The sequence below is a fragment of the Gobio gobio genome, assembly GCF_949357685.1.
Source record: "Gobio gobio genome assembly, chromosome: 18".
Classification (NCBI taxonomy): Eukaryota; Metazoa; Chordata; class Actinopteri; order Cypriniformes; family Gobionidae; genus Gobio; species Gobio gobio.
This window is the reverse complement of record NC_137111.1, coordinates 39787346-39801354: the sequence shown is the minus strand read 5'-3', so window position 1 is coordinate 39801354 and position 14009 is coordinate 39787346. Positions and strand designations below refer to the sequence as shown.

The following is a 14009-nucleotide window of genomic DNA, read 5'->3' as shown; positions in this document are numbered from 1 at the left end:
TTATATTAAACAGTTTGAATATAGTATTTGGCTACAATGGCTATTTGATGAAATCAGGGAAAACCAACCCTTTTTTAACACAATTTCAGAATAAATATACTAGAGATATGAATAAAATATAAGTATCTAATATCTTCACAAGGCCTTTCCCTTTTTCTTTTTCCCCTCTTTCCGTCTGTCACACACGTATGTGTCTCACATGCACTGAAGTATCTTAATCAAAGGCTGATTCAGAACACATCTGTCACAATGCACAGGGTGTATATGGGTGTTATTCTGCCCACACTAGGAACATTTGGCCTTGATCGGATTTCCAGCAAGCAATCATTGTCCGTAAGATGAAATGACTAATTGTATATAAATGATTACACCAATTCAGAATCATTGATTGGTTGAATCGTTGAATGAGTTTGAAAAATAAATGTGTGTATGAAAATATATGTGTATGTTTTCCTGTGTATGCAGGTGGCTGCCACATTAAACAACCTGGCCGTTCTTTATGGCAAACGAGGGAAGTACAAGGAAGCAGAACCTCTGTGTAAAAGGGCACTGGAGATCAGAGAGAAGGTGGGTCAGAGGTCAAATGAATGAATTGTGTATGACTTCGGAATAAATTTAATCCAACCGGTTTTGCGTCTAAAAACATAACTCACATTCGCCTTTTTCTCCTCCGTTCATCCCTGTTTGTTTCAAAGACTTGAGAATAAAGCATCCATTTTTGGAAGCTCTCAGGAGAGATGTTGAAAGACCCTTTCTTTTCTTGAAGTTTAATACTATTCTACTGCTACTTCAACATTCCTACTTTTTTTAAAGGCTAAAACTTTTCAAGTCATTTCACACTCATGCCTCTCTTTTCTTGTTATGTTTCTAGAGATCTTACAGTACATCAGGAAGACTCCTTTCTTACCGAATAGGACATTCATAATTTTCCCCTTGTACCTATTGAAAAGAATTTTCTTTTTCAGTTTACCATTTAGGACTTACTCCTTTCTTCTACTCAGAGTTTTATTGTGACATTGTTCTTCCATAGTTCTCTGTGCACACTTTTTTCCCTTTTCCCCTTATCCAAAAATACCACACTGCAGAATAGCACACCTGCAGCAGCCGCACACCCTCTGTACAGATGAGAATGGTTTGCTTCTTAGACACTTTATTCCCACTCCCTCCTGCTGTGTCACAGATTTATTTCGATCTCTTTATGGAGAGAGTTCTTCTAAGCCTGTTTGATAAAGCTCTTACTGCAAGTCTTGAGAGTCTTACTCAGAGTGCTGCGTCTCACACATGCAGAGCTGAGAGAAAGAGCTTAGACAACCTGCTGAATTCAAACTCTCATCGCTTAACTTCTGCAGACATTTCATTTTGTCCTTTCTATTGCGCTATGACCAAAATCGTACACTGCCGTTTAAAGAAGTACATTATTTTAATCAGCAAGGATGCATTACATTGATCAAAAGTGACCGTAAACATTTATAATATTATAAAAGATTTATATTGCAAATAAGTGCTGTTATTTTGAACTTTCCTTTCATCAAAGAATCCTGAAAAAAAATGATCATGTTTTCCACTGATAATAATATGAGATGTTTCTTGAGCACCAAATCAGCATATTCAAATGATTTCTGAATGATCATGTGACACTAAAGACCGGAGTAATGATGCTGAAAATAAATACAGGAATAAATTAGGTGTTAAATAAAATATGAAATATTTTAAATTAATAATAAATCACAATATTACTGTTTTTACCGTATTTTTGTTCAAATAAATGCAGCCTTGGTGAACATCAGAGACTTCTTAGCCTGTTGTAAACATAATTTGACTATACTTTGACTTTTTGTTCTACAATGTAAATTACAAACACCCATAGCGAAAATGCAAATTATGATCATTTTTGAACACATACGTTTTTTAAAAGTAACTAGATAAGACAGGTTGGGGTGTGAATGTGTGCACTGTACGTGTTAGAACAAAACATCAAAGTATCTTCGAGTTACGTTAACCACAGGTTTTATTTTACTCATAAATTGAAAAACCCCATTATAAAATCCCATAGGAAAGTCTCTAAGGAACCAGCGGCAAATTAGATTCACATGCCTGCACCACTCTATTGTCACACTGCTCTGGCCTTGTGTATTCTTTCTGGAACTGATGATGATTTGGATGAAGAGTAGTGATAGTAAATATTAATATTTTAGTTACAAAACCCCATTGATTCGGTTCAGAAGGCCTTTTATTAACCCCCCGGAGCCATGTGGAGGACGTTTATTATGTATGGATGGATGTGCTTTTTTTGAGCTTCAAACTCAATGGACCCCATCATTGCCATTATAAAGCTTGGAAGCGTAAGGATATTTATTAATATAACTCCGATTGGGTTCATCAGAAAGAATAAAGTCATATACACCTAGGATGGCTTGAGGGTGAGTAAATCATGGGGTAATTTTCATTTTAAAGTGAACTACTCCTTTAAGATACTTAACCTCTCCAAACAGCTGAATAACCTGAATAAAGTGGGTGTATTCTAATACAATCAGTGTAACATATACAAAGCAGCTGAATAACATGGGGTATGTTTGTGTTTGCTTGTCAGGTGCTGGGGAAAGACCACCCTGATGTTGCTAAACAGCTGAATAATCTGGCCTTGCTGTGTCAGAACCAAGGCAAGTATGAAGAGGTGGAGTACTACTACCAGAGAGCCCTGGACATCTACCAGACCAAACTGGGCCCTGACGACCCCAATGTGGCCAAGACCAAAAACAACCTGGTACAAACACAATCACACTTTACACTCTATTCATTTAACTAGCAAACAGACTTCCAATTGTGGAGTTCTGCATTTCTGAGCATGTTTAGAGAAAAACAAAACCTCCAGTATTCACTGTCATAGATAAATAATGGATTAGCATGGCAATCAAATATCCCATTAGAATAACAGATTCATTTTGAAATGATCTTCTGTCTGGTCAGTTTTTTTTTATCAACATTTAAGAAATGTATCTATATGATGTGGTGTCTGCAATGTGATATACACATCATCAGATATGGCTCATTCTGCTTTCGGTGTAATGGAAAAAGCTTTTAGAGTAAATAGCCCTTCTCAGACTGAAACATATTTCAGCTACGGAGCCCCTAAAGGGTTGTTTCCTCCAAATATGAGATGGGAGGACAAATTAGATGTCAGTGCTTTTGCGTTCGCTCTCAAAGAACACAAACATTTCTCAGGGGAATGTAAAAGTTTTGTGAGGGAATCCAAAGCTTTTGAGTAGGGCTGCCCCCAACTAGTAGCCATTCATTTAAGCGCACATTTGTATTACTTTTACTTAAATATGTACTGGGGGCGTAATATATAGCCTATTCTGCACTCAAGCACACACATAAAGCAGTTTCTGTTCATTTTTGTGCCACGCTCCAGTTCACGGAGACCGAGACGGCAGAAAGCACATGCTGTTTGTTTGCTTTATTATACAAAAGCATAACATTTTGTTGTTGTTGTGAGTTTACAGAAATAAAAGACTCTTTGTTTCGAATGATGTATTACTCTTATCTGTGTGACCAAAATGATGGAGTATTTTAAGTTGTTCTTCTGTTATCAGGAAAAAATGCAAGTGATCACTCCAGCGCCTCCATGTCGTGCAGTAAAGCGCACTATTCTTTAGCTTCCACACTCCGCACAAACACTAGGATATGTGGCTAATAATAGCACACATTTATCTAGGTTAACGTTAAGCGAGCGGCCAAGTAAAGTTGCTACTACTTACATGCTTTAAATGATAAGCCATATTTGAGGTCGACGGTTGATAGGCGAACGTTTGAATTTCCTGCCCGACATACTGTGATTGCCACAAGGACCCGTCGTTCATGATATGTCCTTCACGGACTGTGTGACTTTGCCACTTCCTGAGGAGTTTTTTTTCCTGCGACTAACCGGCTTATAAAATGTTGGTCGACTAAGCCTCTTCTCATCGACTAACGTTAAGTCAACTATCGGGCGGCAGCCCTAGTTTTGGAAGGTTTTTTTTTTTCCATCGCCATGTCCCTTTAGGGGCTTTGTAGTCAGCAGACTGGTGTTTAGGGTTTATGCCAGCTGTGATTTAAATGTATATCAGCCATTGGTAATTATTAGACATGCGATCAAGCATAAGCACCAAAGTAAACATTAATGATTCATTTCATTTATTGTTTAGGCTCAATTTTTTTTCTGCACATAATATAGTGTAATGTAATCTAGGAAATTGAAAATTGTTCAAATAAGTACATCCCTGTGACTGACCCATTTCTCTCTTTCTCAGGCGTCATGCTATCTGAAACAAGGGAAATTTAAGCAAGCTGAGACTCTATATAAAGAGATCCTGACCAGAGCCCATGAGAGAGAGTTTGGCTCTGTAGATGGTATGTTTTTTTTTTTTCCTGACCCAAGCGTTTTTAGAATATCTTTTTGCATTGTTCTCTATGGAATATTTAAATGTGCTCTACACTATTCTACTTAAAACTAAACCTCGCAAACTTTCTAAGCAGGGTTTATACAGTCAGCAGCAGCACAGCTTACCACACTGGACTTTTGCAGAATTCAAAGTAAAGCTTAACATGCTCCTTAGGGCTAGAGGATATGTTCGTTTTTCATTATATATGGGTTACGATTTTGCTGACGATATAAAATGAATAATCTTTGTGAAAATTGAAATATTTGGCCATTAAGCTTCCTAAAGATTGTGCCATTTGGACTAATTTTGCAATCATGAAATCGCTTGTAAGGATGATAGTGCTCAGTCAGAAATGTTTTAATATTGTCTCTAATTTTTTAATAGAGTCTCTGTTTAATATTGCTCACAGGGTGGTATTTTTACACTACCTTTCAAAAGTTTGGGGTCAGTAAGATTTTCTTATTTTTGAAAGGAGTCCCTTATGCTCTGTAAGGCTGCATAAAATGCTAAATTACACTTAAAACTAATATTGTGAAATATTATTTAAAAATAACTATTTTCTACTGTAATATATTTTAAAATGTAACTTATTCCTGTGATGGCAAACCTACATTTTCAGCAGCCATTACTTGTGATGTTTCAGAAATAATACTAATGTTTCGATTTTAAGATTGGGTGCTCAAGAAACATTTCTTATTTTTATCAATGTTGAAAACGGTTATGCTGCTTAATATTTTTGTGGAAATCATGATTTTTTTCAGGATTCTTTGAAGGATATAATGTTCAAAGGAACAGCATTTAGTTGACAGATATTTTGTAAAATTATAAATGTTTTTACTGTCAAACTTGATCAATTTAATGCATCCTTTCTTTAAAAAAAATCTTACTGACCTCAAAATATAAACGGTAGTATGCTTTAAAAAAAATTAATTAGAAATGTATGTAAATATTGGTAAATGTTGCTGTGAGATGTATTGATTAATGTTAATTGCAGAAATATATCACAATAATATTTATATCATCCAGTCCTAATGTTTGCACACGTTTGGATTCCTTTCCGTGACTCTAGTTCTGGGGCCAGTTGCATAAACATTGCCATTATGTTAAGTGTCTTAAGATCTAGTATAAGATCAGTCAGTCTAACTTTTCAGTATCAAATTAGTTCAGTGCACGTTTTTATTTACTTAAAAATTGTATAAACTAAAAAATGTGATTACTAACTTGCAAGACTAGTCTTAGTGGTTTATACATATTATTTCCTTTTCTTGCATGCTCACACACAAACATACACACATTGGCAGGAATTGATAAATTGTGAAGCTATAACCAAGAGCACAATTGTAAGCTAAAAGCTCCCACTGTCTCTGTCAGTGAACTCACTGGTCACCTCAGGCACTAGAAACACCATCACTCATTATATTGAACTTAATGTTTAGGCATGTGTGTGTGTCTGTGTGTTTGGGCTTGAAGTGATGTTGTTTTTATGTCCTTTGCTTCCCCCTGCAGATGAAAATAAGCCCATCTGGATGCATGCAGAGGAGAGAGAAGAGCTGAGCAAGGTGAGGACAGGTCAAGGGTCATAGGGCGAGAGTAATGACTATTTTTTAACGTTGAATATCAGCACGGGGCAGATGGTACTTTCGGTGTTTTGGAGAGTGCATTTCTAAACACTTTCTGTGTTTCAGGGCAAGCAGAAGGATGGCTCTCCGTTTGGAGAGTATGGTGGATGGTACAAGGCCTGTAAAGTAGACAGGTCAGATATCCCCTCATCTGCTGCATGCACTGATACAAACATTTTGCATAGCCTCAAGATTTTATTCTTACCACTGCAGCATCACAATGAAATGTTTTCCTGTCTGACTTCTGCTGCCTGCAGCCCCACTGTGACGACCACGCTGAAGAATCTTGGCGCTCTCTACAAGAGACAGGGCAAGTTTGAGGCTGCAGAGACTCTGGAGGAGGCGGCCTTGCGCTCCAGAAAACAGGTGTGTGTGTGTGTGTGTGTGTGTGTGTGTGTGTGTGTGTGTGTGTGTGTGTGTGTGTGTGTGTGTGTGTGTGTGTGTGTGTGTGTGTGTGTGTGTGTGTGTGTGTGTGTGTGTGTGTGTGTGTGTGTGTGTGTGTGTGTGTGTGTGTGTGTGTGTGTGTGTGTGTGTGTGTGTGTGTGTGTGTGTGTGTGTGTGTGTGTGTGTGTGTGTGTGTGTGTGTGGACGAAATGCAAACGGGTCAACCGTATAACTACGTATAACCGTAGAACTGTCATAACTACATCTCTGACGTTTATAACAAACCAAACAGTTTGAAAACCGGTAGATAATTGAGCAAGTTATGGTTATTTAAAAAGTGCAAGCACCCATGAAAACAATGTTACGAGTGAGCGAGCTGCCTGTGACAAGATGGCCGCCAGGTGCAGACGTCGACCTCCATTGGCCAGCAGCGCGCACGAGACATCTAGCCTTTATTATGGATATCGGGGTACACCTCTTCAACTTCTAGTTAATGCAAATGTTTAATTAGCCTATCACATGGCAGCAATTCAAAGCATTTAGGGCTGTGTTCAATATCGCCCCCTATACCCTCATTCACTATTCCCTACATTACTCCACTAATATAGTTCACTTGAGGGAGTGATCACAAGGGCTGCCGCTTTTGGGATAGTTTGTGCCTGCTCTTTAAAAATCATTTGAAACTTAGCAAACTAGGAGCTCCAGTAGTAATGAAAAGATTTATCTTGAACTCTGTCATGGAAACATGTATAAACCTTGATTTAAACAATTTAATAATCAATTAAAAAGCTATTTATACCTGTATGATAGTATTCTGGACCAGCGTGTGGAAAGTGGACGTATGGATGTTTCAGCTGTGGGCGCCATCTTCTGGCAAGACGCAGGAATTAATTCGATGCGTGACTCTCACCGTGCATTATGGGTGTTTTCTAGCCGTTGAGCGTACATCGGTTGTACACTTTTTATTGCGGTGCATTGTGGGATTGGATTAGTGCACTCGATAACGTCCACTATGGCTGTTCCCTCAAATAGTGCCCTATTTAATGGTATTAATGGGGGCGATTCCGGACCCGGTCATTGTCAAGAATATCTGTTCAAGTTCAAACTGATCATCAGAATAAGCAAGAAAGGTGATTTTAAGTGACTCTTTGAACATGGCTTGGTTGTTGTGCCTGACGGGCTGGTCTGAGTATTTTAGAAACTGCTGATCTGGTGGGTCTGACCCCCCTAAAGAAAGCTTGATCCCCTGATGGACGTCAAAATAAATAGAAAGTAGGATAGAAAGTAGTCTATGCATAATATGGAGCTTTACTTGTAAATATGAAGATGCAGTTTTGATGCTGATTTTAAATTGTAATTTTGGCAGCCCCTGAAATGAGTAGGACATTACCTAAGCAGTTGAAGTAAAGTGCGCGTTTTCTTTCAGAAGAATCATTGGCTGGTTGAAAGAGAAATATAATACATAAAAGATTTATATTTAAAATTAACATAAGTTAAAGACCCACTGGTCATGTGAGGTATGTTTTGAAATGTCCAGTATAAATATTATTTAATCAAATTAATGCAATGCAAGGGAACAAACAGGGTGACGGTGTAATTCGCCCGACAACCTCCAAAAGGAACAAAAAACGAACCAAATAAGTGTCATAAAGAACAAAATCAAACATTTTCTAAAATATAAAGTCACTATTAATTTCTATAGATGGGTAGATAGGTTATAGCTGATTAAAAATTGTTTTGTTCAGATCATATTTGTTAATTTTCAGTGTGTGGTCTCGTCTGCCTTCCTGCAGGGTCTGGACACTGCACATAAGCAGCGCGTGGCGGACGTTTTGGGAGACCCTGAAGTACGAGAGAAGCAGCGGAGCCGTGAGAGCCTGACCTCTGACACGGTGAAGTACGAAAGCGGCCCTGACGGAGGAGAGGAAGTGAGTATGAGCGTGGAGTGGAACGGGGTAAGTACAGTACACACCGCCCAGGCCCGCTCACACTACAATGTCCCATGAGTCTCAGAGTCCTGGCAGGCATAAATATACAGTGATGGCATGTAATTCTGACCAGACACAATGTCCCTCATACCTCACATCCAGAATTAGATTACATAAAGAATAATGCATTCGGATATCGAACTTTATTTTAAACAGGAACATGAATCACTGGAAGCAGATCAAACCTGATGCAGCTAATTATATTATAACAGTGGCTTGTATGGAGTTTAGTGTCAAGAGTATGAAAGTAACCACAGTCAGTTCAGCACCATTGCTCTCAAAGAGCAGCGTGTGGAATTTGCAGGCCTGTTTCTGAGGCTCAAATAGTGATTGGAGTTACTCTTTATACTTTCTGACATACATTGTGGCAGTCATAGTCCTCATGCTGATAGAGTGTCAAATTGATTTGCCTGTAGTGCTTTATAGTGGCCTCACTTGAAACCCTATTAACCCTTTCTACCATGAATTAACTCAGTGAAATTATATCCATTGACTGCAGAGATTGTTTTATACATACTGTTTATATTTAGTACATATTCTTCATACATAATACACTACCAATCAAACGTTTGGACATGCCTGACTGAATTTGTGTATGATTTTTAATCAATTAAAATTGATTTAGAGTCTTATACTGAAAGTTGTAGAAATATATAATATTGTTATTATAATTAACATCTAAATTCATCTAAATATATGTGCAATAATAGCAGTAATTATGATTATTAATATTCAATTATTTTAATAATGTTATTAAATGTAATGCATTATATTACCAATATTTGTATTATTATTTTTATTTTTGAGTTGTCCAGATCTTTAAGTGGTAGTGTATTCATAAACACTTTATATATACAAAAGTATTAATGTTTGATACAGTTCCATTTTATGTAAGTCAATTATTTTTGTCTTTCGTTGTATTGTTTAAAATATATGTATATAAAGTAAAAATATGTCTTTAAACAAGAGTAAAACCTTAAATTATTGCTATACCTGCGGCCTCTGAAAAATTGCTAAGCAAACGGGCTGCATTATTGAAATAATTCTCATGCATTTGCAGTTTAAATCACAGCTTGTCTTTTAAACACACTCAATCCTCCAATGAACAGTATTTCTTATGTGCTAGATTCAATGAATTGTTTAAAAATATTCCACAAGTTTAATGAATGAACCGAATCATCATAAATCAAAACAGAACTCATTCATTAACCTCTCTGTAGCTGTTCATTAGATTAGATGAATATGAACTCCTTCTCTTCTGTGAGGCAGATGTTTCATAGCGGCTGTTTTGATCATCACACCTCTGCTGTAGTCTCTCTGCAATTCTGAGTCACAACTTTTATTCTGCCGTAGCAACAGTAACCATAGCTTTAAGACAACCAATCAGCATCCCCCCTGGCAAGAATCCGCCCCCAATTCAGATTGTGGGAGGCTCCTATCTGAATCATCGAGCTGGTTTGGCTGTGATCTCATTTACCTGATTTTTCCCTTCCCTGTCTTTCTTGCTTATATGTCCTTGTCTCTTTCTCTCGCACACATATGGCTCAGTACTAGACTGTACTGTTATATTGCAAATCTATTTCTCAAACATGCATTTGTTTTCATACATTACAGGCACTCACATAGACGCATAACATAAAATCAGCAAGGTCTCACATTCACATTGGGGTCACATATGTTGGTGTGGGCTGTGTGTTCTGTACTCCTGATGTTTTTCTGATTTGTCTCATTGAATGCATGATCTAATCCTATTTGTGAATGCGTGTTTGTTTGCTTTCTACCTCTTGCCAGCTCATTCCGTGCTATTGTCCTCATCTATACATATCCCTCTCCCAGTCAAATCTGAGGTCCGTAATGTATCGGCTTGCACAAATCAATGGGACCTCAGGGTTGATAGTGTGCCATTTTTAGACCTTGCTCAGGGTTGTAGGAATAGAGTCATGGAAAACAGCCTGTGGCTTTGGCCTCTAAATGAGACTACTATGCTGAATTTATTTCGGTCAGCCATTTTACTCAAAACAAGCACATGATCCCATGTGTGATCACAGCGGCGCAATATTTGTGTTCTTTATTTTGTTGAATCTTTCATTTGCTTTGTTTATGCCCCTGTGAGTTGCTGCTGGTCCTTCTGAGGAGTTTATTATCTTTCACAATCCATTTACATGTTCCTTGTTGACTTAATAACACATACTTATGCAAATGCAAACCCAAATGCAGCAAATGCACGGTCACGGTTTTGAAGTAACGACATTTGAATATAGACCAATGTCAAAAACCTGGCAAATGATTTGTTCCTCAAAAGTGCATTTATCAACCTGGTACCTTGTGAACATTGTTAAAATCAGAAGTTAGCATCACCCTTGTTCCATCAACAAAAAGCAGATGGCTTTCGGATTATTGCTGAAAATAAACTCTGTGGCCAACAAAAGTTTATGAATATTTCAATATTTTGTTCATCAAGACAATCTTCATAAATTATCATATTAAATTATTATTTTTTTTTATTCTAAATACAATCACCAGAAGTAAAAAGCGAAACGTAGGCTATAAATGAACTTCACCATGGTTGCCCATTGCGAATACCCATTGACTTCAACGTCGCCACCGCTAAGCTTCCGACACGTTACATTTTTATTTAAAATCTATAAGTGGGAAATTTGAGTTCAAATAGTTTGCAAGATTGCGGGATTAAACACAAGGCTGTAAAAGCAGATTGTTCCTGTTCGGTGTGATGTTTAATGTCCCCGACAACCTCTGTAGTCCCATTCAGCTACGTCATCAACCACCTTTTTCAAGAAAAATCAAATTACTGATATATTTTATGTCATAGAATAAAACACAAACAAATCTCTTAACCAAAAACCCATTCAAAAAAACCAGTCGACTTCGTTATAAGTGCAAAAATGCTTACTCGTTTCTTGGTTTTAAAGGGGTCCTATAACGCTTTTTTACATTTTCAACTTTCGTTTGTGTGTAATGTTGCTGTTCGAGCATGTCTGCATAGTTACAAAGCACAAAGTCCACTCTGAAGGAAGTTATTCTCTATATCAGTGCGCACTGTTTCTGAACTCCCTGAAATGCCCTCAATTGTAGTCTTGAGTTTTCTTCCAGGAACGAACACATCACAATACTCTTAATTTTGAGTTTTGAGGCCTGGTTGAGTTGCGTTAGTAGTGTGTTGTCATCATGTCCAAGAGATGCTGTTTTTTCCACCCCAGCTCCAGAGAAAACGAGTGCTGTAATGTAAATTATAAGGGAACAATTTAGTTTTTTGACTCTTAAATTATGTAAACCTTTTCTAGTAGGCCCCTTAAACAAAATTAGGATCATGTAAATGAGCATAACAGGACCCCTTTAAGACTCAATGCTGCAGAACTTTTTTGCAAGTAGTATTCACTCATATTAAACTCTCCTCACCAACATTCTATTCAAATCGTTACTTCACCATGACAAAAGCTGACCTGAAAAAATGTGCTCATGCTATAGCGCCCCTTGTGGCAACTCTGAGAATGGAGAGAGAAGAGAAGTGTGTACTGTAACGGAGGACAGCTAGTAAGAGCTGTGCGAGTAAACCTCACTCCCCTGGCCTCGAGGCGGACTAGCAACTGACACTAGGTTCCGGTTTTGGCGTCCTTGTTAGCGTGCCGATCCGGCTCGGAGTGGTGCAAGTAGAACCGGAGGGGTTACACTGGCACATTTCAGAATCCAGTGAAATGAATTCATTGATTTGCTTGTGTACAGTATGTTTCAGGCCTTAATGCTATCTAACATTTCGTTTTGCTTTCTATATCTCTTGCTTTTTCATCTGTCTCTTTTCATTGTCTGCACTTTCAATTTCAGTCTCCCTAATAATATAACATTTTGTCTCTGTTCCTCTTTCTCCATAACCTCTCTCTCCTCCTTGTGTACTTATTCTGCCTCCTCTTGCATTGCCCTCTCTATCTTTCTTTCTTGTGTGGTTGGCAGGTGTAACTCCAGATGCCTTGTTGTGGTTATTGAACTTACCTTCTGCATGATGGATGCCCTCCTCATCCCCCTCTCCAGCTTTGATGTTTTTCGTCTCCTCTCTCCGAACGGCACCTTTCCTTCTCCTCCTGCTCCTCCTCCTGTGGGCATAAGTGGGCTAAAACAAACCCAACCGGGCCAAGTTCCTTGGCCTTTCCTTCTTGTCAAAGCTGAACTAAGTCTCTCTTCTATCTTGCAGCACTATAATAATCTGTCAATCTGTAATATTTCCGTAGAGAGGTCTCTTCTTGTCTGTCAGTCTCTTTAACTGTTTGTCTGTTCATCTAGAATGTAAGCTGCCACTATGTCTCTGTGTCTAATTAACTTCCTGTAGAGCTCCATCTCCGAGTCTCCTGCTGTAGAAATCTCTCTCTTAGTTTCCTTGATCAAATACTCCAGAGGGACTATCCTCAATTTTCCTTCCCTTCTGTAACACTGACTGGAGATTTCGTCTCAGCTGTAGTCTTAATGCAGCTGCTTTGGTGTTTTTAAGCAATAGTTCACTCAAGAATGAAAATTCTGTCATTGTTTACTCGCCCTCATGCTGTTATTTTCTCCATTGAACACCAAAGGAATAGTGACCATATCTGTCAAAAGTAGTCTTGCACTATATTAAAAATCTGTATAAAAGATCTGTGTAAAGAGAAAATACGCATGCACATTTGGATCATAATGACATGATTCTTTAATGGAAGGCGGAGCTTAAACTTAGCCTGAGTAGATGTCATATTTTATTTGACAAATTTAAACTCAAAAACTGATTAATTAATATGTCCATCAATTAATAAGCCTCCATTAAAAACAATGTACTGGGTTCAATAATAAGTTACAGCAACAGATTTTTTGGCATAATGTGGATTACCGCAATATCATTTATTTAAGTAAAAATCGTACTTGTATAATGTAGTAAATTTTCAAGTTTCCTGAAAAAAATCAATTCATTAAAATTAAATTTGATTTAATATAATTGTGTAGAACTTCGGACATGGGGTCATTCTTTGGAAACTATATTTGAATTTATAGTAGTGTTGTCAAAAGTACCGACTGCGATACCAAGTTAGTACTGAAATGTAAAAAATGTGACGCTTTGAGTGCTGTTGAGCAGAATCGTAAACACCTGACTGGCCATTGTGCTCACGCGCTTATCAAATATGTCTGTGATTGGCTACAATGACCAGCGCTTCATAAACTTGTAAATATACATCAATGACGCTTTTCACAGAGCGCTTACATGGGAGCGTTTGAATGCAGGCGCCTATCAGCCTACCGGTCTGCTGGTCGACGCCTGCTTGTGCTTTCAGATGCTCCTGTTCCAGCTTTCAAAACACTTCCGTGTGCGTTCAAACGCTCCCATGAGTTGATCATTGTAGCCAATCACAGACACATCCGATGAGCATGTGAACACAATGGCCAGTCAGAGGTGTTTACGATTCCAGCTCAACAGCGCTTAAAGTGCTTACATTTTTTAAATTTCAGTACCGACTTGGTATCGCGGGCGGTACTTTGGACAACACTAATTTATAGCTGAATTTATAAAAAAATGTAAAAAAAAAAAATGTTTTGTCTTGTGGACTATATGGAAACATCTCTTA

At 37.9% G+C, this 14009-nt stretch overlaps 1 protein-coding gene across 5 annotated transcripts in view; it reads left to right on the top strand.

Moving 5' to 3' along the window:
• The window catches only part of klc1a (kinesin light chain 1a), a 52571-nt gene that overhangs the window by 25241 nt on the left and 13321 nt on the right, over window positions 1–14009 (top strand). For 2 of the 5 annotated variants that reach the window (XM_079842714.1, XM_079842712.1), the window contains exons 8-14: window positions 466–567; window positions 2591–2764; window positions 4290–4389; window positions 5928–5980; window positions 6107–6174; window positions 6298–6406; window positions 8218–8352. In XM_079842714.1, coding sequence (XP_079698840.1) covers window positions 466–567; window positions 2591–2764; window positions 4290–4389; window positions 5928–5980; window positions 6107–6174; window positions 6298–6406; window positions 8218–8352 — 741 coding nt within the window. Of the gene's footprint in view, window positions 1–465; window positions 568–2590; window positions 2765–4289; window positions 4390–5927; window positions 5981–6106; window positions 6175–6297; window positions 6407–8217; window positions 8380–12378; window positions 13952–14009 lie in introns of those variants that run through there. The other 3 variants (XM_079842713.1, XM_079842711.1, XM_079842715.1) reach the window with 2 other exon arrangements.